This window comes from Mustela nigripes, chromosome 14 (assembly GCF_022355385.1).
Source record: "Mustela nigripes isolate SB6536 chromosome 14, MUSNIG.SB6536, whole genome shotgun sequence".
In the NCBI taxonomy this organism is placed as follows: domain Eukaryota; kingdom Metazoa; phylum Chordata; class Mammalia; order Carnivora; family Mustelidae; genus Mustela; species Mustela nigripes.
In genome coordinates, this window is record NC_081570.1 from 98,087,599 (window position 1) to 98,114,194 (window position 26,596).

At 37.1% G+C, this 26,596-nt stretch overlaps 1 protein-coding gene across 2 annotated transcripts in view; it reads right to left on the reverse strand.

Moving 5' to 3' along the window:
* TRIM33 (tripartite motif containing 33) overlaps positions 1–26,596 on the reverse strand; it is a 118,727-nt gene that overhangs the window by 62,118 nt on the left and 30,013 nt on the right. For both annotated transcript variants that reach the window (XM_059375808.1, XM_059375807.1), the window contains exons 2-4: positions 4,818–4,936; positions 4,261–4,405; positions 3,967–4,099 (exon numbers count right to left, since the gene is read on the reverse strand). In XM_059375808.1, coding sequence (XP_059231791.1) covers positions 3,967–4,099; positions 4,261–4,405; positions 4,818–4,936 — 397 coding nt within the window. The remainder of the gene's footprint in view (positions 1–3,966; positions 4,100–4,260; positions 4,406–4,817; positions 4,937–26,596) is intronic.

The window sequence follows — 26,596 nt, forward strand, 5'->3', positions numbered from 1 at the left end:
AAAAAAATGGATGGCTCATCAAGCCTAACAGTAGGCTATAAAGCTAGAATAAAGTAGAGCCCGTGTAACATCAGTAGTCCCTGATATGATTTCAATAGTAGAAAAAAATATATAGCAGGCTAAAAGAGAATGATACTCAGTAAATGATCCTGTGTATGTTTTTCTCTTTTCCGCCTCAATCCCCCCCAAAAAAGCCAATAGCAATTTTCCTTCACATGGAAAGATCCCAATTTACGTTTACTATACTGCCGAAGGGTTACTTAAATTCCTCAGCTTACTGGTACACAGCGGTTAGAAGTGATACACATCTTGATGATACCATGACAATACCACAAACTAAAGATAAAGACTTAAATATAAGAAGGACATATATAACCAAAAGAAGCTGTTAATAAATCCACCAGGTCCAAGGACCTGCCCAAACTGGTAAAATTCTTAGGAATAATCTAGTCAGGTGCAAACCTTGACATTCTACAGGTCAAGAAAAATAAATTGTTTTTGCCACCTATCCCTAAAATTAAACAAGAAGCCCAACGTTTGGTGGTATATTTGAATTCTGAAGGACACATATTCCACATCTGGGAATATCAACAGCACCAATCAACACAGCTATCCAAAAGAAGGCTGTATTTGAATGTGATCCTGAACAAAGGTAGGCCACGTTTCAAATGCAAAAACTAATTTATCACCCCATGCTCTTGGGCCCCTACAATACACAGTTGGACATGATTTGGGGACTGTCAACAACACATATTTATGTGGACTAGGGCTTATGGCAAAGCCAGTGAATGCCACTAAGCAGGAACAATTGAGATTTTGGACCAGAAAATTTCTGGATACCATGTTAAAATATATACCACTTGAGAGAAAATTAGTAATTTGCTATTGGGCATTGAGGCTGACTCTATGACTGAAGGACATGATATAAGTCTGCAACATGAAACACACAACATATTGGGCAACAGAGGAACAGTCTAGTAAGGAAGGCTGTGACTAGGGCTCCTGGGTGGCTCTGTCGGTTAAGCATCTGCCTTCAGCTCAGGTCATGATCTCAGGGTCCTAGGATCAAGGATCCTAGGATCACCCTACAACTGGCTCCCTGTTAGAAAGGAAGTCTGCTTCTCTCTCTCCCTCTGCTGCTTGCCCTGCTTGTGTTCTCTCTCTCTCAACTAACTAACTAAATAAATAAAAGGAAAAAAGGAAGGCAGGCAGTGCCCAGAAGAGTATAAAACAGAAATGGGTTTGTTCAGTAACATATGACCAGCAGGATGCTAAGAGTTATTTATTGTATTTATGAGCAAATAGCCTCTTTTCCCCCCAATGATAACTTTAAAAACCACTCAAGGAGTTGCTGAATCCTAGAATCATATGGGCAGTACCCTATGATCAGCAACCTGAGAACCAAAAAACAGCTGCCTGGCTGTCAACTACACTTCAAAACTGAACAAACTAATAAATTTAAATTTAAAAGAGAGAGGGGACACAAAATGGTTTATGGATAACAGTTCCAAGGTGAACAGATAGCACCCTGTTCAGAAAGCTCTAAATTGGAGATGGTAATAACAAATCATACTGATGAGCTGAACTGCTTGCTGTTTTCCCATTAGGGTTTTTATTAAACTCTGCAGTTGATGTCAGAAATGAAGGTAGTCTGTGGGCTGTTTCCTAACTTTGTACAGATGATAAAGAGAAAAGATTAGTATGACTCAATAATGTATGCTATATTAAACACCCAAAACTTTAGCGATGGGGTAACCACTGAAAGGTGTTTTAAAAGGGGAGGAAGGGGTGAGGAGGGACTCTATTTTAGCAAAATGATCCTGCCAGCAACATGGACAGAATGAATTTGACACGGTAAAACTCAGAGGAGGGAGATCAACTCTAAGTGTGTTGTAGTAATAGGAACCTGGGTGGCTTAGTCAGTTAAGTGTTCAACTCTTGATTTCAGCTCAGGTTATGATCTCAGGGTCATGAGATCAAGTCCCATCTGGGGCTCTGCACTGGGCTGGGCATGGAATTTGCTTGAGATTCTCTCTCCCACTCTCCCTCTCATTCATTTCTGAATGAATGAGTGAATGAATGAATGAATGAGTGAATGAATGAATAAAATAGTGCAATGACATGAGTTCTATAAGAGTCTATCCTGGAAAAAATATAGGGTGAGCTAAAGAAAAGGGAGAAAACATTGTAGAGATGATTAGGACCTGAAACTAAGTGGCAAAGGAAAGTTAAACTGTGAGGGAAGGACAAGTGAAATGATTCTTTCATGGGGAAAAGGATGCCATCTTCCTTCTCTTTTTGCTTCTTACCAACAATTTAAAAAGTGTAAGTAATCCAAGTGCTCAAATATCTGACTGACTGCAGCTGTGAGAATGATAATCTAATGTCTTAACTGAGATTTTTACAAAACAATCAATGGTAAAATTTGGCCCTAAGGTGAAGGCATCTACAAGATTAGTCACTTCAAGTGAAACACCAGCCAACTTGCAGGTAAGACGAAACATTTGGGAACAAATTAAGGTTACAAAAGTTTAAAGTAGCAATTCTAAATAAATGTTCTATAGAACAGTAAAAAAGAACAAAGATCATTACTTTCATGTGGTCAAGTCTGAGAGACTCCATACACTGTGTCTGCATCTATATACCATATGGAAAACAATGAACATGCAGGCTTAGTATAGATCCAACCGCCTGTGTTCAAACCCAGGCTCTGCTACCTATGGTGAGACTGTACAGATTACTAAAGCTTTCTGTAAGTAGGCTCCCTCACCATTAAACAGTCATGATACCAATACTAACACTTCATAGATAGTTGGGTGTGAATTAAACAAACATGCAGCATTCAGAAAAGTGCCTCACACAAACTAAGAAAGCATAATTGTCAGCTATTAGGACTAATGTATTCCCTCTTTAAGAGGATTCTAAGAAATTCCAATGAACTTAAGGAATTAAAAGCACTAAGACATCCTACAGTTACGAAACACATTTAAATGTGGTTAATACAACTTAACCTACTCTTTTCTGGCAAGAGATTCATAAAACCTATTTCCATCAAATCAGCAGAAGTACTGTAACAACACTTTAGAAAAGGCTGGACTATGGGTAAGCAAGACGATCTTTTAAACTACATACAATTTAATAGAAACTGGAAAATTTTCTGGAGGACTGTTATACTCCTAACTAGAAATTTTAGTACATTTCCAGAAGAATTCAAACGTAATAGACTCATTATAAGTGAACAGTATTGAATTCTGAGGACATAATAGGGTTGAAATAGAAAGCTATGTATTTAAAAATTAGTAACTATGCTTGCTTAGACACACAGTTTGCAGAAAAACAAGGGGTTTATATCTAACATGAAATCAGTATAGTTATACTTTGATGTTAAAATGTGTATCAGCCATTCCTGCTGGAATATTACCTTTTTATTTTTTTTATTTTATTTTTTTAAAAGATTTTATTTATTTATTTGACAGAGAGAGATCACAAGTAGGCAAAGACGCAGGCAGAGAGAGAGAGGGAAGCAGGCTCCCTGCTGAGCAGAGAGCCCGATGCGGGACTCCATCTCAGGACCCTGAGATCATAACCTGAACCGAAGGCAGCGGCTTAACCCACTGAGCCACCCAGGCACCCCTGGAATATTACCTTTTTAGATTATAGCCTAGGGCCTAAATACCATAGTATACTTGAAAAAAAGCTTATCTAAGCCAGAAGCACAGCAAATAAATAATACAACCTCTTTCTTAAAAATCCAAATGTAATGATACATATTTTTAACAAATATTCATAAGATAATCATATATGAATGTGGAAACCATTAAATAATTCATCGAAAATATATCTTGCTTTAAGAAATTTATAAAATTAAGAAAATGCTAACAAACAAAATTATGGATTAAGTAATAATAATTAATTTTACAAAACATTTTAATAAGATTTCTTGTTAAGCAATTATGACTTCTGTACCTATGTTCTTTGTGTTCCAATAGCTGACAGTCTCTACATGTCAATCTATCACATGTTTCACAGAAAAGCTTCAATTGTTCTTGTTTGTGAACAGGGCAGAAAACAGGGCGCTGACCAGATGCTCCAACAGATTCTGCAGTAAAATAAAACATATATTTTTAAACTAAAAATTTTTACCTAACTTTCTAAATTCTTATTAATATTCATATCCAAAGCATATGAAGAATAAATAGAAATACTGTGAGGTAAGAGAGATTAATAGTATATTAATCAACAAAACTGCTTCTGTCTTACCTGAGACATCTTCTTTCTTCCTGATCAAGTGATCTTTAGTGAATTTTACTCTTTGATGTGCTTCAATACATGTCTTACATAGCCACTCTCCACATTCTACACAAAAGCCAACTGCACTTGCATTGTCTTCACAACTAGTACATACCTAAAAGAGAAAATAAATACTAATCTACATCAAATTTACACAATATAAATCCACAAAATAAAAACTGACCTGCTCTCAAATGACTAGAATAAATGACTAAATGACTAGAATAAAATTAGTTTGTTATCCATTTATCTTCAATAAAATCCTATTCCTTCCATATCAAACATTCAAGTGAGTAAAAATCTAAGTCTTGAGAACACAAAAACTTACAGAAGATTTAAATTCTTAAGTACTTTTCATCTCATTTAATTAGTTATGAGAGTACAGAATAAATAGCCTTTATTTTCAATTGGAAAAATAGAACTATACCTGAACTACCTTATTATCATGTAACTATTCAAACATATTTTTCTTATTATTTACATTTTAATACCAAGATAAGAATTTAAAGAAAAACTGAGAAGCATACCTGTTCTGACTTCTCATCAGAACTGCTAGGAGCTTCAGATGTATCTTTCACAAAATAATTATCCACAAGGTCTATCTGTCTGCATTCCTGGCGGCATACTGGGCACCGTATTACACCAACTACAACACAGAACAAAAATATTAAAAAATATTCCTTGGAAAAAAATAAGGAAATTGTGCATGATGCCCATATGAAGACCAAAGAAATGAACACTAAGAGCTGAGTAAAATAATCCAGTGAGTCACTCCATTGGAGGAAAATGATACGCTATTTAGAAAGAGAAAACAAACAAGTGTTTATATATAAAAAAAAAATTTACTTATTTATTATACTCTACAAGTGCTTTATTACAATGTGTTAGTCAAATAATGGCTCCCAAAGATTTTCAGATCTTAATCATTGGAACTTGTCAGTGTCACTTTATAGAGCAAAGGTGACTTTGCAGATACAATTAAATTAAGGCTCTTCAGATGAGAATATGCTATCCTGAATTATTTGATGGGCCCTAAATGTCATCTTGTAAGAGGGAGACAGAGGAAGACTGGGCTACCGAAAAGGAGAAGGGGTTAAGAATGGAAGCAGAGATTGGAGTCATATGGTTTGGGAATGAAGCAATAAACTAAGAAATACAAGTGGCCACTATAACCTGAAAAAGATAAGAAAATGGGATTTTCTCCTCACAGCCTCTGGAAGGAACCAGACCTGACTATACTTTGACTTTAGCAGACATCCTGATTGTAACCCAGTAAAACTGACAATAGCAAGAGATTAAAATGTGCTTTATTTTAAGCCACCCAGTTAATGGCAATTTTGTTACAGCAGCAATAAAAATACACAATCTATCACCTAATAAATTCTGATTTAGTTCAGAACTACTTGAATTCACTTTCATGTGGGAAGAAAGATCCTATGTGCCTGAACCTCCTAGTGATCTAGCTACCTATAAGAAGAAATAAACCTATGGAAGTTAAAAACTAAAAAACAGCAACAGTCAACACAGCAAACTAGTATGTCAGCCATGAAACTGAGGATATAGCATAAATGATATAATCCTTACTTTCAAGAAAGGGTTCAAGATTAGTATGTAATTTTTTGATAGTTTATACCACTTAAAATTATAGGAAGCACCATACATAGATATAAACAGAATCCCCAAGAGTTTTAAGTATACAAATTATAGAAGCTGCAACAGAAAACAGAAACTTAAATACAATATCATTCTGAAAGTAGGAATATCAGGGGGCACCTGGGTAGTTCAGTCCACTGGGCATCCAACTTTTGATTTCCACTCAGGTCATGATCTCAGGTCATGAGGTTGAACCCTGTACTAGCTCCATGCCAAGCATGGAACCTGCTTGAGATTCTCTCTCCCTCTCCCTCTGCCCCACTCCCCCACTCTCACCCCTGCTCATGTGCACACACTCTCTAAATAAGTTAATTAAAGTAGGACTATCAGTCTCCCAATAGATATATACACTGTTTTTTTGTGTGTGTGCTTTTTTAAAAATTAACATATAGGGACGCCTGGGTGGCTCAGTTGGTTAAGCAGCTGCCTTCGGCTCAGGTCATGATCCCAGTGTCCTAGGATCGAGTCCCACATCGGGCTCCTTGCTCCTCAGGGAGCCTGCTTCTCCCTCTGACTCTGCCTTCCACTCTGTCTGCCTGTGCTCGCTCTAGCTTGCTCTCTCTGACAAATAAATAAAATCTTAAAAAAAAAAAAAAATTGACATATAATGTATTATTTGTTTCGGGGGTACTGGTCTGTGATTCAACAGTCTTACACAATTCACAGTACTCACCACAGCACAAACCCTCCCAAATTATATATACACTGTTAAAATAAACTCAAAGTTATATGTTTGAAAACAAAACATAGTTTTTATAATACAAAGTACATACAAAGATGATGCTTAACGAAAATGCATAAAAATAAATTTTCAAATCAAAGGAAGAAACAGTATGGGAAAGAGAAAGGAGGAAAAGATATATAAATATTTTCATATTTTAGATGGCATTGAGTTACTAACCTTTCAAGAAACACAGAGTATAATAAAACTCCAAAGGAGATCATTATAATTATAGGAATAAAACTATGGGAGCAACTAACTTCTTACAATAAATTAAGTAAGCTTTCACTGAACAGATCACACTTAAACATGGTCTTGAAAAATTAACATTCATTTACTAGTGTGCAGGAAAGTTTGCTGACCTCAGTTCTTCAAATCCTGTACATTCCTAAGGAAGGCCTATCTCCAATACCCTTGAATGGCTCCTGTGACATGACCTCTAACTCTTGGAATATTCGACCTGATAAGACAGTTTTTGTATGCCTGTGGCCTTGGGCCATGCTGTATTTGGCTACACCAAATGGTAAGGGTGGGTGGCTAGAGTCTCAAGATATGGTGTGAGTTCTATAGAGAGCGCACCTCTTTATAAACATTTCCCAATAAAAACCTAGACATGGAGGTTTAGGTAATCTTTCCTGGTTGGCAATATTCCTGCATATTGTCAGACATAGTAACTTGAAAACTAAGCATCCCCTGTGCAACTCCATTGAAAAGAGACCTCTGGAAGCTTGCACCTATTTTCTCCTGAGCTTCATACCAAGCACCTTTGCTAATTTTAATCTATTTCTTCTCTCCTTCTAATAAAATGCAACCATGAGAGTAACAGTTTTTCTGAATCAATCCTGCCAATCACTGAGCCTGAGGGTGACTCCAAACTCAATTAGAAAAGGAAGAAACAGTAGGCAAACCAAGAATATCAAGTGCAAAGTTCACAAATGAAAAAAAAAGTTATAATAAAAGGTAGAAGAATGTCCACGTAAAATATTGAGGAAGTTCAGAAATTTGCAGCATCTCAATAAAGGAATATTTTTGTTGAGCAATAAACAACATTATCAAGTGACCATTATAGCTGTGTAAATAATAATTTGATGCAAGTCTTTGTTTTTTGAACCCAGTAAACCGGGTTCAATTCACGCAGACATCACAGTTATGACAACAAAAATTCATCCATATCTAATTATCATACTAAATATATTAAGGAATCTGGAGATAAAAACATCCAAGAATATTAAGGCAAAGGAAGAAGCAATGCACACAAATCAGTATACATGAAATTTTAAGAAATGTAGAAGCAAAATAACACAAACACTGTAGAAGAAACCCAACCCAGAGTAGACAAGGAGTGGAAAGGTACATCTCAGAGAAAGATTCTTATTTTCCATAAAGACTTTCAGACAAGCTTGGAATTCAGAAATTTGAGGCATGAAAAGAAGTTCCAATGAGAGGGAATAAATTCAAGTCTATAAATATCAGCAAATCCTATTCCTTGGCTGACTTAAACCTGACAGATTACCCAGCAGCCAAAGTATCTCACCACCAAAACAAAAAGAGCTGAAGCTTCTTCAGGGATCTTTTTGCTATCTATTTCTGTATTTAGTCAATAAATTTAAAACTTATATAAATATTTGCTTTGAAAATAAGAGCCATTTTCCATTTGAGTTTATGAGTAAGTATACCCTTATAATTAGTATAGATCAGATGACTGTGCTCCGGATTCAGTCACTGAATGCTGGTTGTCATGGTGAGTTTGGATCATTATTCAAAACTAAAACCCAAACTCCAAAGCCAAAGACTTCAAAAATTTATACGTACAATGTTGAGGGGGTTAAAGGGACAAACAAACTGACCAGCTTTATGTATAATATCCCTAGAATGGATTTCATTACTTCAAATTTCAAGTTCTAAGAGACTCATTTCAGGCCTATTAGATTATTTTTAAATGCCAATTTACTAAAATGCATAATTATGGGGGAAGTAGGGGTGGACTCTTTTTATAAGGCCAAAAGTCTACAAACTAGTTTATCTTCACAGTGTTAAGTGAAATTTAGTTTCCATAAGTTGACTGATGTGGACTTCCATTCAAGAACGATGACTAAGTAAATACGGAAAGACCACCTGAAACAGCTAAACACAGAAATAACTAAAATATAAAAAATTAAAATGTACTTTGAAAAATATATAACTGAGTCCCCAACTTAAAAGGCAAAACTTAAGTTCCAGAAACAAAAGGGAACTCAAAGCTCAAGTGGCCCAGTATCAGCTGATATGGGGTTAGTTGTAAGTACCACTACTGGGAACAGGAAAAAAAAGACAAAGGTTAAAAGGTGAACCTGAGGGGCACCTGGGTGGCTCAGTCCTCAAAGTGTCTGCCTTTGGCTCAAGTTGTGATCCCAGGGTCCTGGGATAGAGTCCCAATTCAGGCTCCTTGTTCAGCGAGCAGGGAGCCTGCTTCTCCTTCCGCTTGCCTCTCCCGCTGCTTATCACACTCCCTCTCTCTGACAAATAAGTAAGATCTTTAAAAAAAAAAAAAGGTAACAGAAAATAAAGCCCCTTCTTTAATCAACTCAGAACTCCAAACAAAATGTCCACAAAACAAAAGTTAGTATTTTTGCTTCATATCTACTTCTCTTCCTGGGATTCCTTTTTAGGTGAATTCACACATTCATTCAACAACAACAGAAAGAGAAGCTTCTCTGGAACCTTGCCAACACAAAATTGTCTCATTAGAACACTTCCCAGGGCACAAGTAGGTCACCAACTTAAGACAGGCTCATAAAGGGGCACCTGGGTGGTGCAGTGGGTTAAAGCTTCAGCTCAGGTCATATCCCGGATCGAGCCCTACATAGGGCTCTCTGCTCAGCAGGGAGCCTGCTTCCTCCTCTCTCTCTGCCTGCTTGTGATCTCTCTCTGTAAAATAAATAAATAAAATCTTAAAAAAAAAAGTCTCATAAAATAAAATTACAATACATGAAGAAACCCAATACTATTAGAGTATGTTAACAAACACATTAAGGCAAAAAAGAAAAACCTAACCCACAGAAAATAAAACAATCTGAAAAGACTTCAAAAATTTATATGTACAATGTTGAGGGGGTTAAAGAGACAAACAATCTGTGAAAATAGAGCTAAAAAAGAATCAAAGACAAATAAAATATATTATTGAATAAACTCAAAATACAAGTTAAACAGTAAACAAGAGATAACTGAAAAGAAAATTAATGAAGTAGAACACAGATATTCAGCACAGAGATAAAGAGAAAAGGAACTACAAAAGAGAAGAAAGCTGAAGCACTGAATGAGAAACTCCAGTATGCATCATATTAAAGTTCTAGGGGCGCCTGGGTGGCTCAGGGTTAGATTAAGCCTCTGCCTTCAGCTCAGGTCATGATCTCAGGGTCCTGGGATCAAGCCCCACATTGGGCTCTCTGCTCAGCAGGGAACCTGCTCCACCCTCCCCCATTCCTCCACCCCGCCTCTCTGCCTGCCTCTCTATTTGTGATCTTTCTGTCAAATAAATAAATAAAATAATAAAATCTAAAAAAAAAAAAAAAAAGTTCTAGAAGTTCATGAAGGAAATGAGGTACAGATGCTATTTAAAGAAGATAATGGCTAAGAATTTCAGAACTGAAGAAATGAGCCTTCAGACTGCAATTCAAGTCCTGAGCAGAATAAGTAAAAATAAATTACACCTAAATATAGTAAAGATAGAGGAAAAACTCTTAACTGATAGTTACTATAACACAATCACACTGACAGCAGACTTCATTAGTAAAATAACAATGCAAAAAAAAATAACAGGGATTGGGGCACTTGGGTGGCTCAGAGGGTTAAGCCTCTGCCTTCACCTCAGGTCATCATCTCAGGATCCTCCAATCAATGTAGCTCAGAGAACCCAGGCTCTCTGCTCACCGGGGAGCCCACTTCCTCCTCCCCCTCTGACTACTTGTGCTCTCTCTCTCAGTGTCAAATAAATAAATAAAACGTTAAAAAAAAAAAAAAGTTAACTGGGATAATATCTTAAAAGTTTTTAGAGAAAATAAGTCAACTGAGCAATCCATATCCTGATAATACCACTATTCAAAAGTAAAAGCAAATAAAATTTTCAGACATACCAATACAGCTCTTTGCTACAAGAACTAATAAAGCATTAAATTTAGCCATATAAAACTGCCAATTTTAGACTACTTATGACTTGCAAATTGGTAATTTTATACTGCTTAACCCACTACTGACTTTAAGAACATGGAAAAATATTTAGGGGTCCCTGGCTGGCTCAGTCGATAGAGCATACAACTCCTGATCTTGGAGTTGTGAGTTCCAGCACCTCAATGGAAAAATGTTCTTGAGAGGAGATGCAAAAAAAATAATCAGCAAAGCCATTAACAGAACATGTTGATATCTAAATATGCATGAGTTAAAAGTAATATATAGAGATAAGTATTAATTTAGGAAGATAAAAAACATGAAATTAAAATATCAAACTACAATAACACATTCTCTTACAATTAAACTACAGCTTTAAAAGAATCATTCTAAGGGTGTCTGAGTGGCTTAAATGATTAAGGTCTGCCTTCGGCTCAGGTCATTATCCCAGGGTTCTGGGATCAAGTCCCGCATCAGGCCCCCTACTCAGTGGGGAACCTGCTTCTTCCTCTCTCTCTCTGCTGCTCCCCCTGCTTGTGCTCTCTCACTCTGTCAAGTAAATAAATAAAACCTAAATAAATGAATGAATGAATGAATCATTCTAAATACAGTATGAAGGGAAAGTTAAGAGATAAAAAGTTAATTAAAAATAAGGTAAGCAGGGGCGCCTGGGTGGCTCAGCGGGTTAAGCCTCTGTCTTTGGCCCAGGTCATGATCTCAGGGTCTTGGGATCGAGCCCCACATCAGGCTCTCTCTCAGCAAGGGAGCCTGCTTCTCCCTCTCTGCCTACTCTGCCTACTTGTGATCTCTCTCTGTCAAATAAATAAATAAAATCTTTAAAAATAATAATAATAAGGTAAGCAGCCCTTGACTAGCTCAATCAGTTAAGCATCTGATTCTCCCTTCTTGATCTCAGGGTTCTGAGTTCAAGCTCCACACTAGGCTTTACACTGGATGTGGAGCCTACTTTAATAAAATGAATGAAAGAATGAATGAATGAAAAAATAAAGTGAAATCCTGCCTTTACAAAAATAGGTGAGGGCATCAAATTCAACTACATAAAATATCGTCAAGCTGTTAGAAAGAGAAATAACTATGCAAACATTTTTAGCTAGGCAGTAACAAGTGTCCAAAGACTGTAGTTTAGTACCATGCTTAAATGTGTTCTAAAGACCATATTTTGAAAACTGTTCTAAAATACCAGGAGTTCTAGGAATGTCTACTCTATTGGCTGCCTCCATTTTTTTCAATTTGATTCACAAAACCTGGCTGACAAGACTACTGGGGACACAGGGACTCCCTGCCACCACATATCCCTTGTCTTATATTTCCCAGCCCAACCTTACTCTACCATATACTTCTGCCCTCACCCCATAAGAATTTTAACCGCCTGTTTGAGTCATTCTCAAACAGACTGTGCTGAGAACAGGAGACAATTATGACCACATTTTATCTAAATTTACATTAATACAAGGTTTTACTATAAGACAGGTTAGTATTTATTGTGAAACTTTTTTTTTAATTTTTTATAAACATATATTTTTATCCCCAGGGGTACAGGTCTGTGAATCGCCAGGTTTACACACTTCACAGCACTCACCAAAGCACATACCCTCCCAATGTCCATAACCCCACCCTCCTTCTCCCAACCCCCCTCCCCCCAGCAACCCTCAGTTTGTTTTGTGAGATTAAGAGTTACTTATGGTTTGTCTCCCTCCCGATCCCATCTTGTTTCATTGATTTATTGTGAAACTTTTATGTATTAGTTCAGTTAGTGTTCATAACACCTCTGTAAAGTAGGTTCAATTACCATTCCTACTCGAAAGGTGAGGAAAGTGAACTTCAGAGAAATCAGGTAATGTTCTCAAGGTCACAGGACAATGTAAATGGGGGAGTGGGGTAAGATCTGAAACCACAGTGTCTGAACTGACACCCATGCCCTTAAAACCTATGCTAAAGAGTCCCTCTAAAAGGCTGATCTATTAGTAACAAAATAAAAGACTAAACTAAGACAGTCATAAAAGAAATACAGAGGATGGGGGCGCCTGGGTGGCTCAGTGGGTTAAGCCGCTGCCTTCAGCTCAGGTCATGATCTTAGGTTCCTGGGATCGAGTCCCACATCCGGCTCTCTGCTCAGCAGGGAGCCTGCTTCCTCCTCTCTCTCTGCCTGCCTCTCTGCCTACTTGTAATCTCTCTCTGTCAAATAAATAAATAAAATCTTTTAAAAAATAAAAAAAAATACAGAGGATGAATAAGAGGCAGAATCAATTGATTAGTGAATAACTGCATGATGATGGAACAGTACCAGTTACAGCAGACAAAAAAAATTAGAAATTCTAGATGATTTGCCAGTTTCTGGCATAGATAATTACACAAAACGAGGGAAAAGTAATTTTAGCTAGAATGTAATGAATAAGTTTTGGATAGACTGTGTTTAACTAGCATAGTTCTGCAGCTGAAGTGTATAAAAACAACTATCAGCATACAACCAGTTAAAATCTGAAGCACAGTTAGCATTAGCAAGGGGAAAACAGAATCAAAGACAGTACAATACCCTTCGATATACCAGTATTTATGGTCAAGCAGAAGAAAAGGACTTCACAGATCAGGACACCAATTTCTTTTTTTTTTTTTTTTTTTTTTAAAGATTTTTATTTATTTGTTAGAGAGAGAGATACAGAGCGCAAGCACAGGCAGACAGAGTGGCAGGCTAGAGGCAGAGGGAGAAGCAGGCTCCCTGCCAAGCAAGGAGCCCGATGTGGGACTCGATCCCAGGACGCTGGGATCATGACCTGAGCCGAAGGCAGCCGCTTAACCAACTGAGCCACCCAGGCGTCCCCAGGACACCAATTTCAACACTTACAACCGCAATTCCCAAAAAGTACAATTTACATGAAAAGCCAGTACTAAGCACTTGGCTAACTCAGTCTGCAAAGCATGCAACACTTGATCTCAGGGCTGTGAGTTCAAGCTCCGTGATGGATGTAAAAGGTTTCTACTTAAAAACTTTTCTTAAAAATTAGGCTCCATGCCCAACATGATCAGTTGGTTGGACTGCCTTCGGCTCAGGTCATGATCCCGGAGTTCCGGGATCGAGTCCTGCATCGGGCTCCCAGCTCCATGGGGAGTCTGCTTCTCCCTCTGACCTTCTCCTCGCTCATGCTCTCTCTCACTGTCTCTGTCTCTCAAATAAATAAATAAAATCTTTAAAAATAAATAAATAAATAAACTTTTTTTTTTTTTTTAAACAAATTCAAAAACTGGGGGCGCCTGGGTGGCTCAGTGGGTTAAAGCCTCTGCCTTCAGCTCAGGTCATGATCCCAGGGTCCTGGGATGGAGCCCCGAATCGGGCTCTCTGCTTGGCAGGGAGCCTGCTTCCTCCTCTCCCTCTGCCTGCTTCTCTGAATACTTGTGATCTCTGTCAAATAAATAAATAAATAAATAAATTTTTAAAGGAGAAGTGAATAAATAAATAAATATATATAAATTCAAAGACTGGCCACTGGAGTGGCTCAGTTGGTTAAGCGTCTCCCTTCAGCTGAGGTCATGATCACAGGACCCTAGGATCCAGTCCTGTACTGGGCTACTTGCTCAGCGGGGAACCTGCTTCTTCCTCTCCTGCTCCCCCTGTTTGTGCGCTCGCTCTCTCTCTCTCTCCCCCCTTGTCAGAAAAATATAAAACATATAAAATCTATCTATATGTATATAGATTTTATATATACATATAAATTTTATATGTATATATATTTTTATATGTATGTATATATAAAATATATATACATATGTATATATTTATACATATATATTTTATACATATATACATATATATGTATATATATTTTTATATATACATACATATAAAATATATATATACATATAAAATTTATATGTATATATAAAATCTATCTATATGTATATGTATATATATATTTTATATATACATACATATTAAAAATATATATACATATAAAATTTATATATATAAAATCTATATACATATAGATAGATTTTATATGTATATAATTTAAAAATAATAAAAATTCAGAAACCTTGTATAATCAGAAAATTATGAGTTCATTAATAATTATATATATTAATAATTATATCAATCTAATTATACTACTTAGCATCGCCTGAAATAAAATACCAAAGTTTTTTCTTTTCTTTCTTTTTTTTTTAAGATTTTATTTATTTGACAGGCAGAGATCACAAGTAGGCAGAGAGGCAGGCAGAGAGAGAGGGGTGGAAGCAGGCTCCCTGCTGAGCAGAAGCCCGATGCCAGGCTCGATCCCAGGACCCTGGGATCATGACCTGAGCCAAAGGCAGAGGCTTTAACCCACTGGGCCACCCAGGCGCCCCTTCTTTCTCTTTTCATAGTTTTTTCAATATTAACAGAAATTCGTATAAAAATAACTTTCTTTTTTTCTTTTAAAGTAGGCTCCACATCTAGCATGGAGCCCAACATGGGGTTTTAACTCACAACCCTGAGATCAAGACCTGGACTGAGACACTTAACCAACTGAGCCATCCAGGTGCCCCCAAATAACATATTTTTAAATTGGTGATATGGGCCACTTAGTTTAAAAAAAAAAAAAATCAATATCAAACAAGGCAGTTGAGCCAACAATTCGTTAAGAACGATTTTATTATTTTTATACTTTTAAACAAGAAGAATGGAAGAAGGTAAAAGCTATAAAGATAGTATGCGGTAACAGTCTCAAGTGTTTACTATATGGTTCATTATAGAGAAAGTACAGAACATCCAGCTTAAATGACTGAAGATTCACTAACTCAGGTGGAAACAATGTCACGTAACAGAAAATTCAACACAGTGCTTGAATGCAAGTACTCAAATCTAAATCTACAGAAACTGAGTCTTCTTTGTAGGTATACTTCACAGGAGAGAGGGCTTCAAATCTGTCTATGCATACAAGTCTGTGTATGCTTGTGTGGTAAACCTGTATGCAACTCTGTTTCTCTCTTTTTATGGAGAAAGGAGGTAGGAAACCAAAAAGAACAAGGGAGGCCTGAAGACATGACACGAAGACCCACAACTGGATGAGCTACTTGGATGTACTGTATCTGTGTACTCACTGCCTCCTTTAGGAAGCCATGTGAATTTTGTAAAGAGAAGCTCAATCAAACAGTCCCTGAATTATGAGAGAGCAGCTCCTATGCTAGCTGTATGAGCTGAGCAGGCAAAGAGTAAGGATCTATCCTTTCAGGATAAGGTATTTAAATTGAAAATGCATTCAGTACAGGGCAACTGAAACAAAGTTTATTATGTCTTCCATGGTCTACTGGTTCACCACTGACCAATACCACACCACTACCCCCAAGCTTGACCCTGTAAATGAAGCCATACTCATGAATAGGTAAAGAACAAGTATACCCCATTTGAGGAGGTTCAGTAACTTGAGGGAGACTGAAGTGAGCAATCAGAACCAGCTGGCTGGCTACTACTGAGGCAGAACTAATGGAAGAAACAAGAGAGAACTTGAGTTTAAAAAAAAAAAAAAAAAGTACTGAGAACTTTCACAGAAATGCAATTAGAATACATATAACAAAAGGAAAAGGGCTCCACTACAATTAAGTAAGTATGACTTCAAAATTTAAATAAACAGAAGACACCCCCCCAAAACGAATGGAAACTCATAAGAAGCAAACTGACAGTTTAGAAGATCAAATTAAGAAATATACCTAAAACAAGAGAAGGCTGAAAGAGAAAAGGATAAACCAATATATACCAGCAAATGGGTAGTAACCATTACAGTTAAACTACTGAAAATCAAAGACAAGAAAAGTGACTCATGATGTACAAGGAAACAGTAAGAGTAACAGTAGACTTAGCAGAAATAGTAGAGGCCTGGAAGCAATGGGATGACATAATTCAAAGGGGTGGAAAAAAAAAATTACCAACTAAGAACTCCACATTCATTAAAATTAACCTGTAAATATGGAAATAAGAATACCACATATAAACATAGATTGAAGAAACTCACTGCAAGTCCACCTGCCTCACAAGAAATACTAAAGAAAATTCCTCAGTCTGAAAGCAAGTGACATCAGACAGTAACTCAAATGTATATAAAGAAATAAAGAACACAGGTAAGTAAACAGGTAATTACATAAGTAATATATAACACAGTATAAACCTACTTTTTCTCTTTAACTGATTGGTTAATCTGCCTTCAGCTCAGGTAATGATGTCAGAGGCCTGGTCAGAGCCCCACATACTCAGGCTCCCTGCTTAGCCGGAAACCTGCTTCTCCCTCTCCCTGCCGCTCCCCCTGCTTGTGCTCTCTCCCTTCCCATCCCCATCAAATAAATAAAATCTTTTTAAAAAAATAAATAAGCAAAAAAAAAAAAAAAAAAAAAAAAGCCTGCACGAAACAGCACAAAGGAAGAGAGAGGAAACGGGAGTCAACCAGAAGTAAGGACGTGACACCAAACCATAATGAAAAGTCAAAGAAAGTAAAGTGTACCAGAAATAGTAAATATATGCAGATTCATAAAAAACACTGTATTTTTTTTACTTTTTTTTAAATACTTTTTATTTATTTATTTGACAGAGAGAGAGAGCACAAGCAGGCAGAGGAGCAGATAAAGAGGGAGTAGCAGGTTCCCTGATGAGCAAGGAGCCAGATGTGGGGCTTGATCCTAGGACCCTAGGATCATGACCTGCGCGGAAGGCAGTCGCTTAACCAAATGAACCACCCAGGCACCCCTATTTTATTCTCTTAACTTCTCCAAAATGTAAAAATGTACCAACAGTAACAATAAACATATTGCTGGGTTTAAAAAAATATATATGTAACATAAAGAACAATAACCGCAAAAGAGGGAAAAGATAAAGGAACCGTAATAGAAACTCTGTATTTTACTGAAATCAAGTTAGTAGTATTCTGAAGTAGAGAGTAATAGGGGTGCCTGGATGGCTCAGCTGGTTAAGTGTCCAACTCTAAATATCAGCTCAGGTCTTGATCTCAGGGTTGTTGAGTTCAAGCCTTGCTTGTGGGCTCCACAGTGAGCTGTACACTGGGCATAGAGCCTACTTTAAAAAAAAATAATAATAATCCTGAACTGACAGACACATATACACAAAAACCCACCTATTTCAGAGCACTGAGAACCATTAAAAGACAAAGCAAAAAGTGCTTATTCTACAAAAACTGCTAGAACTTCAGGTAAAACGGTGAGAGATGCTGCCCTTCTTGCATGACAATGATTCTGTGATCCTCACTACCACCCCAACAGTCTGGCTTGCAAGATCAGTAGATTTACTTGAGTGAGACTAACCATAAAAATAGGACTTTGGTGCAATATAAGGCACAATCAATTAGGAGAGAAGGGCAAATGTGAAAACAGAAGGTAAAATAAGAATCTCGGGAAATGAGGGCACCTGGGTGGGTCAGTCGTTAAGAGTCTGCCTTCAGCTCAGGTCATGACCCCAGGGTCCTGGGATAGAGCCCCACATCAGGCTCCCTGATCAGTGGGAAGCCTGCTTTTTCCCTCTCCTACTCCCCTCTGCTGTGTTCTCTCTCTTGCTATGTCTCTCTCTGTTAAATAAATAAATAAAATCTTTAAACAATAACAATGAAAAGAAAAAACAAAACAAAACAAAAAATCTCTGGAAGTAACAGCTTGCTACATATGCCAAGGTTAGGGTCACGGAGCAGGGACTAGCCCAAACATAAAATTAACACAGCTGACCCCTAAATAACACAGGTCTGAACAGTGCAGGTCCACTTACAGGTGGGTTTTTTACATTACTGCAAATATATTTTCTCTTCCTTATGATTTTAATAACATTTTCTTGTGGTGCCTGGATGGCTCTAGTCAGTTAAGTGGCTGACTTCTGCTCGTCATGACCTCAGGATCCTGGGATCAAGCTCTGAGTTGGGCTCCACCTTCAGCAGAGAGGTCTGCTTCTCCCTCTCTCTCTGCCCCCTGATCCTGCTCATGTGCACAGCATGCCCACATGCTCTCAATCTCTAATAAATAAAATCTTTAAAAAAAAACAAAGAATTAAAAATAAAATAACATTTTCTTTTTTTCTAGCTTACTTTACCGTAAGAATATAGTATATGACATATACAATGTATAACGTGTGCAAACTGAATATTTATGTTATCAGTAAGGTTTCCTGTCATCAGCAGGCTACTAGTAGTAAAGTTCTGAGGGACTCAAAATTTAGATGAGGATTTACAAGTGCATCAGAATCGGCATCCCATCCCCCCCATTGTTCAAGGGTCAACGCTACACTTAAAATGAGGGAGCTGCCACAGGAATAAAACTCTCCACACATACCTGGCTAGAAATCCAGTCTTCTAAGACTAGAAACTGGTCACAAATTTGAAAAAGTTTCCCAAACCACAAAGATCAATCATTAGTGGGTATATGCCTCATGGGCTCAAGGTATTCAATCACAACTAATGCCCAAAATTAAGAATCAAAACACACACTGGCCACCAAGCTATGCAAATACACAAGCAAGCCCTAGAAAGCCAGACTAAACAAAGAAACAGAAATACTAAAATGAGACAGCAATGACTGTACACTATACAAAAGACAGATTACACATTTTAAATCTAGGTAAATTACTAAAGAATACCAAGAAGGCCCAGAAAGATAAAGCATAATCTAGAGTGACTACAATATAGATATACAGATATATATTATCTGAGATATCAAACTGAGAAAACATTCAAAGAAATAGCAAAACATGACCTGTGACCTGACCTCAGGGAAGAAGAAAAAAATCAGTCAACTGATCAACTGAACCCAGACACTGGAGTTAGCAGACAAAGATTTTCAAGCAGCTACTATACATATTCCCAAGAACAAAAGGAATCTTTCAAAGAATAAAGTAAAATAGGAGGACAGTGCCTCAACATGCAGGAAGTCTCAAGAGAGTACCTGAGCCTATAGTTAACAACCCACAAAGATGAAAAGTACAAAATCCAAAATAAAAATTTCATTACACATGTGAGCACCATAGCAGATTTGAGTGAACCTTTGGATAAACACATGTATCCAATCCAAAAAAGGGGAAAAGACCAAAGACAAAAAGAAAACTGCTCAGAGATGAGCAAGACAATACCAAGAATCCCAACATAAATGTAATGGGAAACCAAGAATAAAAAATAGGGAAAACATCTGTAGAAATAATAGCTGAAAATGTTCCAAACTTGATGACACACATTAATCTGCAGATCCAAAAAACTGGAAGAAATCCAATTATAATAAAAAGAAAGTGAATCAAACTTAGATTATCACAAATCAAACTGCTGGCAGAAAAAGATTTTCAAACAAAATCTTTTAAGTAGGAAGAGGTAAGGGAACAATACCATTAACGATACCATTAACATCTGACTTTTCATCAGAAACAATGGGTGGCCAAAAAAACAATGAAATTACATATTGAAAATACTAAAAGGCTGTAAACCAAGAATTTGATAGCAAGGAAAAATATTCCTCAAAATGAAAGCAAAATAAGAACATCCTGAGATAAATAAAATTTAAGAGAATGTCATTTGCATGGTTGCACCACAAAAAAATAATAAAGGAAGTACATCAGGCTGAAAAGAAATGAGTATAACTCAGATACACAGGAAGGAAATGAAAAACACTAGAAATAGTAAACATGGAGGAAGACACAAAATACTCATTTTATGCACTTAATTTCTTTAATGGAAACTGTTTAAAACAATAATCTAACAATGCACTGATGGTTTTTTAAGCATTTACATGTAACATACAAAGGAGAGGAATGGATCTGTAGTGAAGCAAAGTTTCTATAGTTTAGCAAAATTAATACAGTATTATTCTGAAGAGGCTTATAATAAAGACATAATTGCTAGAGGAAGAACTAAAAAATAAAGTGAAAGCAAAATCAGAGAAAAATTTAAAGTGCATTAAAAAGACCAATAGACACAAAATGAATAATAAAGTAACAAAAACTGGTATGATACAGATAGAAAACAAACAGCAAAATGGCCAAATTAAATCCAGTTGTATCACTTACTGACATTAAATGTAAGTGGACTAAGCAAAATATAAGTGGGCTAAGTACTCCAAGCAAAAGATTGTCAGGCTGGATAAAATACAAAATCCAGCTATATGCTATCTAAAACAAACATTTTTAGATTCAAACACATAACAGGTTTAAAGTAAAAGGAGGAGATGGGGCACCTGGGTGGTTCAGTCAGTTGAGTGTCCAACTCTTGATTTTGGCTCACGACATGATCTCAGCCTCATCAGACCTAGCTCTGCAATGGGCTCTGTGCTGAGCATGGAGCCTGCTTAGGATTCTCTCTCCCCCTCTCTCTCTGCCCTTCCCCCACTCCCACTTATGCATGTGGGCAAACTCTCTCCCTCTCTCAAATAAATAAATAAAATATTTTCTAAATAAATAAAGCTAAAGGAGTGGAAAAGACCAGGGCAACAGTAACCATAAGAGAGAAAGAATGGTTAAGTTAACATCAGGATAAAAAACTCAGATGAGCAGAATTTAGTGAAATTTTTATAGGCTAAGTATCAATACATCAGGAATATGTAACAATTATGAATGCATATGCACCTAACAAATACACAAAACAACAGGTAATAGAATGAATGGAGATCAGACAATTCAACAATTTCAGTGGGAGATTTCAATACTCATCAGGAATTGGTAAAACTGTGTTAGTAACAATACAGGCCCTTGAACATACTAACCAACTTGATCTAACTGACATATACAGAGTACTCCATAATGAGACAGTACAATACACATTCTATTCAACTGCAAATACAACATTCTCAAAGACCATTTATTACTCTAGAGATGGGGTTAGTATCCCATGGGATAGATCAAGGCCAGTGTATTTCTATATGGCCCTCAAGTTAAGAACTTATTTGCATTTTTAAAAAGTTGTGAGAAGTTTTTTTCCTCCTGACACCAAATACCTGGTATCATTTCCAGTACAAATTCTCCAACTCCGACACTCGATGTCCTACAATTCAATTCTGACACTAACTACCCAGAGTTGGCATTAGACTCCAAAGCTTAATGAATCAGTGTCACAAGACTGCCCCCAGATGCCAATTACAAGTCCTAGCTTATTACTGGCACTTACAACCAAAGGAAATAAATTCAGAAGGTTTCTGCAATGCCCTCTTTCAGGGTCAGTTAGTCATGAGAATGACTCCCAGAACTCAGGAAAGTTCTTTATTTATTATTACCAATTTATTATAAAGGTAATAAAGGACAGAACTCAGGGGCACCTGGGTGGCTCAGTCAGTTAAGCATTTGCCTTCGGCTTAAGTCATGATCCCATGGTCCTGAGATCCAGCCCCACGTCGGACTCCCTGCTCGGCAAGGAGCTTGCTTCTTCCTCTACCTGCGCCCTCTCTCAAATAAATAAATAAATAAAATATTTAAAAAAAAGAAGAAGAAGAAGAAGAAGAGTCACCCTCTTAGCATAACCCCAAGTGTAGTCAAAAGCGTCTTGTTATGAAATACAAATGATGCATCAGTCCTATCACTCGTCTTACAAAGCTGTGTGTCAGGAACCAAGGACAAAGACTAAATGTATATTTCAAATTGCATGGGGGAAAGAGGGGGAGAGTCACAGCTGAGACTTTACATGGCCTGCAAAGCTTAAAATATATATTATTTGACTCTTTAAAGAAGTCTACCAACCCCTGTACTAATTAATTCATAAGACAAATCTCAGTAATTTTCTAAAGATAAAGATTTTATTTATCTGTCAGAAAGAGCACATACAAGCATGGGGAGCAGCAGGCAGAAGGAGAAGCAGACTCCCCGCTGAGCAAGGATCCTGATGCACGACTTGATCCCTGGACCCTGGGATCGTGACTTGAGCCAAAGGCAGACACTTAATCAAATGAGCCATCCAGGTGTCCCAACAAATCTCAATAATTTGAAAAGGCTTCAAATCATATATATTCTATATAATTATATATATGTAATATATATAATTAAACATATTTTGCTACCACAAGTAAAGTCAATTAGAAAGTAACAACAGACAAAAACAATGAATACTGTTACACTGAAAATAAATTTTAAAATTTTTTAAAAAAGAGAGTAACAACAGAAAGAAATCTGTAAAGTCCCAAATATTTGGAAATTTAAAAACAGAATTTAAATAACCCATGGGTAAAAGGAGAAATCACAAAAACAATTAGAAAATACTGAACCTGGTTGGCTCAGTCAGAAAACCATGTGATTCTTGATTTCAGCGTCATGGCTTCAGGCCCTACAGTGGGTGTAAAGATTACTTAAATAAACTTTAACAAGATATCTCTTTTAAAAAAAGAAGAAAATACTAAACTGAATTAAAAACTAAAAGTAATATGTATAAATTCATAGGATGCAGCTAAAACAGTGTTTAGAGTCCAATGGAACATTCTGCCATGATAAAATGTTCTATATATTCAGTGTCCAAGGTGGTAGCCACTACATACATGAGATTACTGAACACCTGAAATGTGACCACAGTGACTGAGGAACTCAAAACTTCAATTTTATTTAACTTTAATATTAATAGCTACATATGGGTATTAGCTACTACACTTAATAGCACAGGCTGGGAGAGAACACTTTGAAACTCAGTTAAAGAAGCCAGTATTACCTGTTACAAAGACAAAGATATAAGAGACAAAGTATCACCAGAAAATTATGGAATGGGGAGTACAGATGTATTAGAAGAGGAGACAAGGATCATTCCCAAATTTCTGGTTAAGGAAACTGGAGTAAATTACTCAAGCAGATGGCACTTACAAGAAGAGATTTGGAATCTGTTGAGATGAATTCAATTTTAGACATGGTGAATCTGAAACGCATCTGGATCGTTTGATAAAACATGTTAAGAAGGCAGTTCTAGGGCGCCTGGGTGGTTCAGTGGATTAAATAAGCCTCTGCCTTTGGCTCAGGCCATGATGTCAGGGTCTTGGGATAGAGCCCCACATCAGGCTCTCTGCTCTGCGGGGGAACCTGCTTCCCCCTCTCCCTCTGCCTGCCTCTCTACCTACTTGTGACTTCTCTATCAAATAAACAAATGAAATCTTAAAAAAAAAAAAAAAAGGGCAGTTCTGTTAAATGTAATGATACGTGAGCCTGCCTAAGAATAATCTTTTATTCTAAACTAATGGCCTGACAGAAGTTCATGTACTCGTCTAGCTTCCTAGCCCATATGTTGTTTTAATTTTCCTGATAAAAATTATATAGGTAGCATCTCACATTTTAGAGATTTGGGAGTTTAAATGAATTGTCTTTACATAACCGTTTATACTTTTAAACTTCTAACCATGTCCATGTTCTGCTTTTTCAAAAGAATTATAAAAGTTGAACTGGTCAAGAACATCTTAAATAACCTTGACCCAAGACTCTCTGACCCATAACTTTTTTCATTTGCAAAAATAAATTATACTGATCATCCCTTCATCTTTTTTTAAAGATTTATTTATTTGACTTTTTTTTTTTTTTAAGATTTTTATTTATTTATTTGACAGAGATCACAAGTAGGCAGAGAGGCAGGCAGAGAAAGAGGGGGAAGCAGGCTCCCTGCTGAGCAGAGAGCCCAATGCGGGGCTCGATCCCAGGACCCTGAGATCAGGGCCTGAGCCGAAGGCAGAGACTTAACCCACTGAGCCACCCAGGCGCCCCAAAGATTTATTTATTTGAGAGAGAGAGCATAAGTAGGCAGAGCGGCAGGCAGAGGGAGAGGGAGAAGCAGGCTCTCTCCTGAGCAGGAAACCCGATGTGGGGCTCAATCCCAGGACCCCGGGATCATGACCTGAGCCGAAGACAGCGGCTTAACCGACTGAGACACCCAAATACCCGCATCCCTTCATCTTTGTTTGACTCCCAAACTACAATACCATTATCCTGAGAGCAAATATCCTTTAACACTTTCTTGTACAGAACAGGAATCAAAAGCATAATGACTCCTGATTCCGTAATTTAATACCTATAAACTGTAAAATGTTAGGACCTAAAGAAATCCTCTATATCTCTACCTTAATAAATATGGTAAAAACTGGACAGCTGCATGCAACAGAATGAGACCCAGATCTCACATCATACACAAAAATCAACTGAAAATGAACCAAAACTCAAATTTAGGACATGATAACATAAACCTCCTTGAAAGTAACATGGGGATAATGACATTGGTCTTGGAAATGATTTTTTGAATTTGACAGCAAAAGCAAAGGCAACAAGGTAAAATAAACAGCTGGGACTACATCAAACTAAACAGCTTCTGCACAGCACAAGACACCATCAACAAAATGAAAAGGCAACCTACTAAATGGAAGAAAATACCTGCAAAATCATCTATCAAATGAGGGGTTAATATCTGAGATACAAAACACTCACATAACTCAAAAGCAAAAATACAAACAATCCAATTAAAAAATGGGCAGAGGGGGGCACCTGGGTGGCTCAGTGGGTTAAAGCCTCTGCCTTCAACTCAGTTCATGATCCCAGGGTCCTGGGATCGAGCCCCGCATTGGGCTCTCTGCTCAGCGAGGAGCCTGCTTCCTCCTCTCTCTCTCTCTGCCTGCCTCTCTGCCTACTTGTGATCTGTCAAATAAATAAATAAAATCTTAAAAAAAAAATGGGGAGAGGTACTGAATAGACATTTTCCCAAGGAAAACATACATATGTCCAACAGGTATAAGAAAAGGTGCTCAATCATCACTAATCACCAGGGAAATACAAATTACAACCATGATGATATCACCTTGAAAATGGTAGAATGGCTATCATCAAAAAAAAAGAAGAGATGACAAACGTCAGTGCAAACACAAAAGAGAGAACCCTTGTGCACTGTTGATGGGGATGAAAATTGGTGATGCGATTATGGAAGACAGTATGGAGGTTTCTCAAAAAATTAAAAATAGAAATACCAAGGGGGGAAAAAAAAACTACCAGGAGTGCCTGGCTGGCTCAGTCATTGGAGTGTGCAACTCTGGATTCTGGGATTGCTGAGTTTGAGCCCCAAACTGTGTGTAGAGATTACTTTAAAAAAAAAAAAAATAGAACTGCCATATGATCCACCAATCCCACTTCTAGGTATATGAAAACAGGATATCAAAGATCTATCTGCACTTCCATGTACACACACACACACACAAAATATTATTCAGCCATGAGAAAAAAGGAAATTCTGCCATTTCCAACAACATGGATGGGCCTTCAGGACATTGCTAAGTGAAATAAGCCAAAGACAAACACTGTATGGCATCATCTATATGAAGAAGTTTCAAAAATAAAAAATTAAAAAAAAAGCCAAACTCATAGAAACAGAGAAAGACTGATAAAAGGGTACAAACTTTCTGCTCTAAGATAAAGTCTGATGACATAGTACATAACATGGTGACTATAGCTGATTAACACTACTGTATATTTCAAATTTGCTAGGAGAGTCAAACTTAAATGTTCATATATATACATATATATATATGTATATATATATATAAAAATGTGCTCAGTGACAAATATGTTAACTTAATAGGTGGAAGGAATCCTTCCACAATGTATACAGATATCCAATAATCCTGATGCACATTTCAAGTATCTTATAATTTTGCCAATTATACTTCAACAAAACTGAAAAAAAAGGAAAAACAATTTTTTTTTAAGATTTTACTTATTTATTTGACAGAGATCACAAGTAGGCAGAGAAGTAAGCAGAGAGAGGAGGAACCAGGCTCCCCATCAAGCAGAGAGCCCAATGTGGGGCTCAATCCCACGACCCTGACTGAGATCATGAC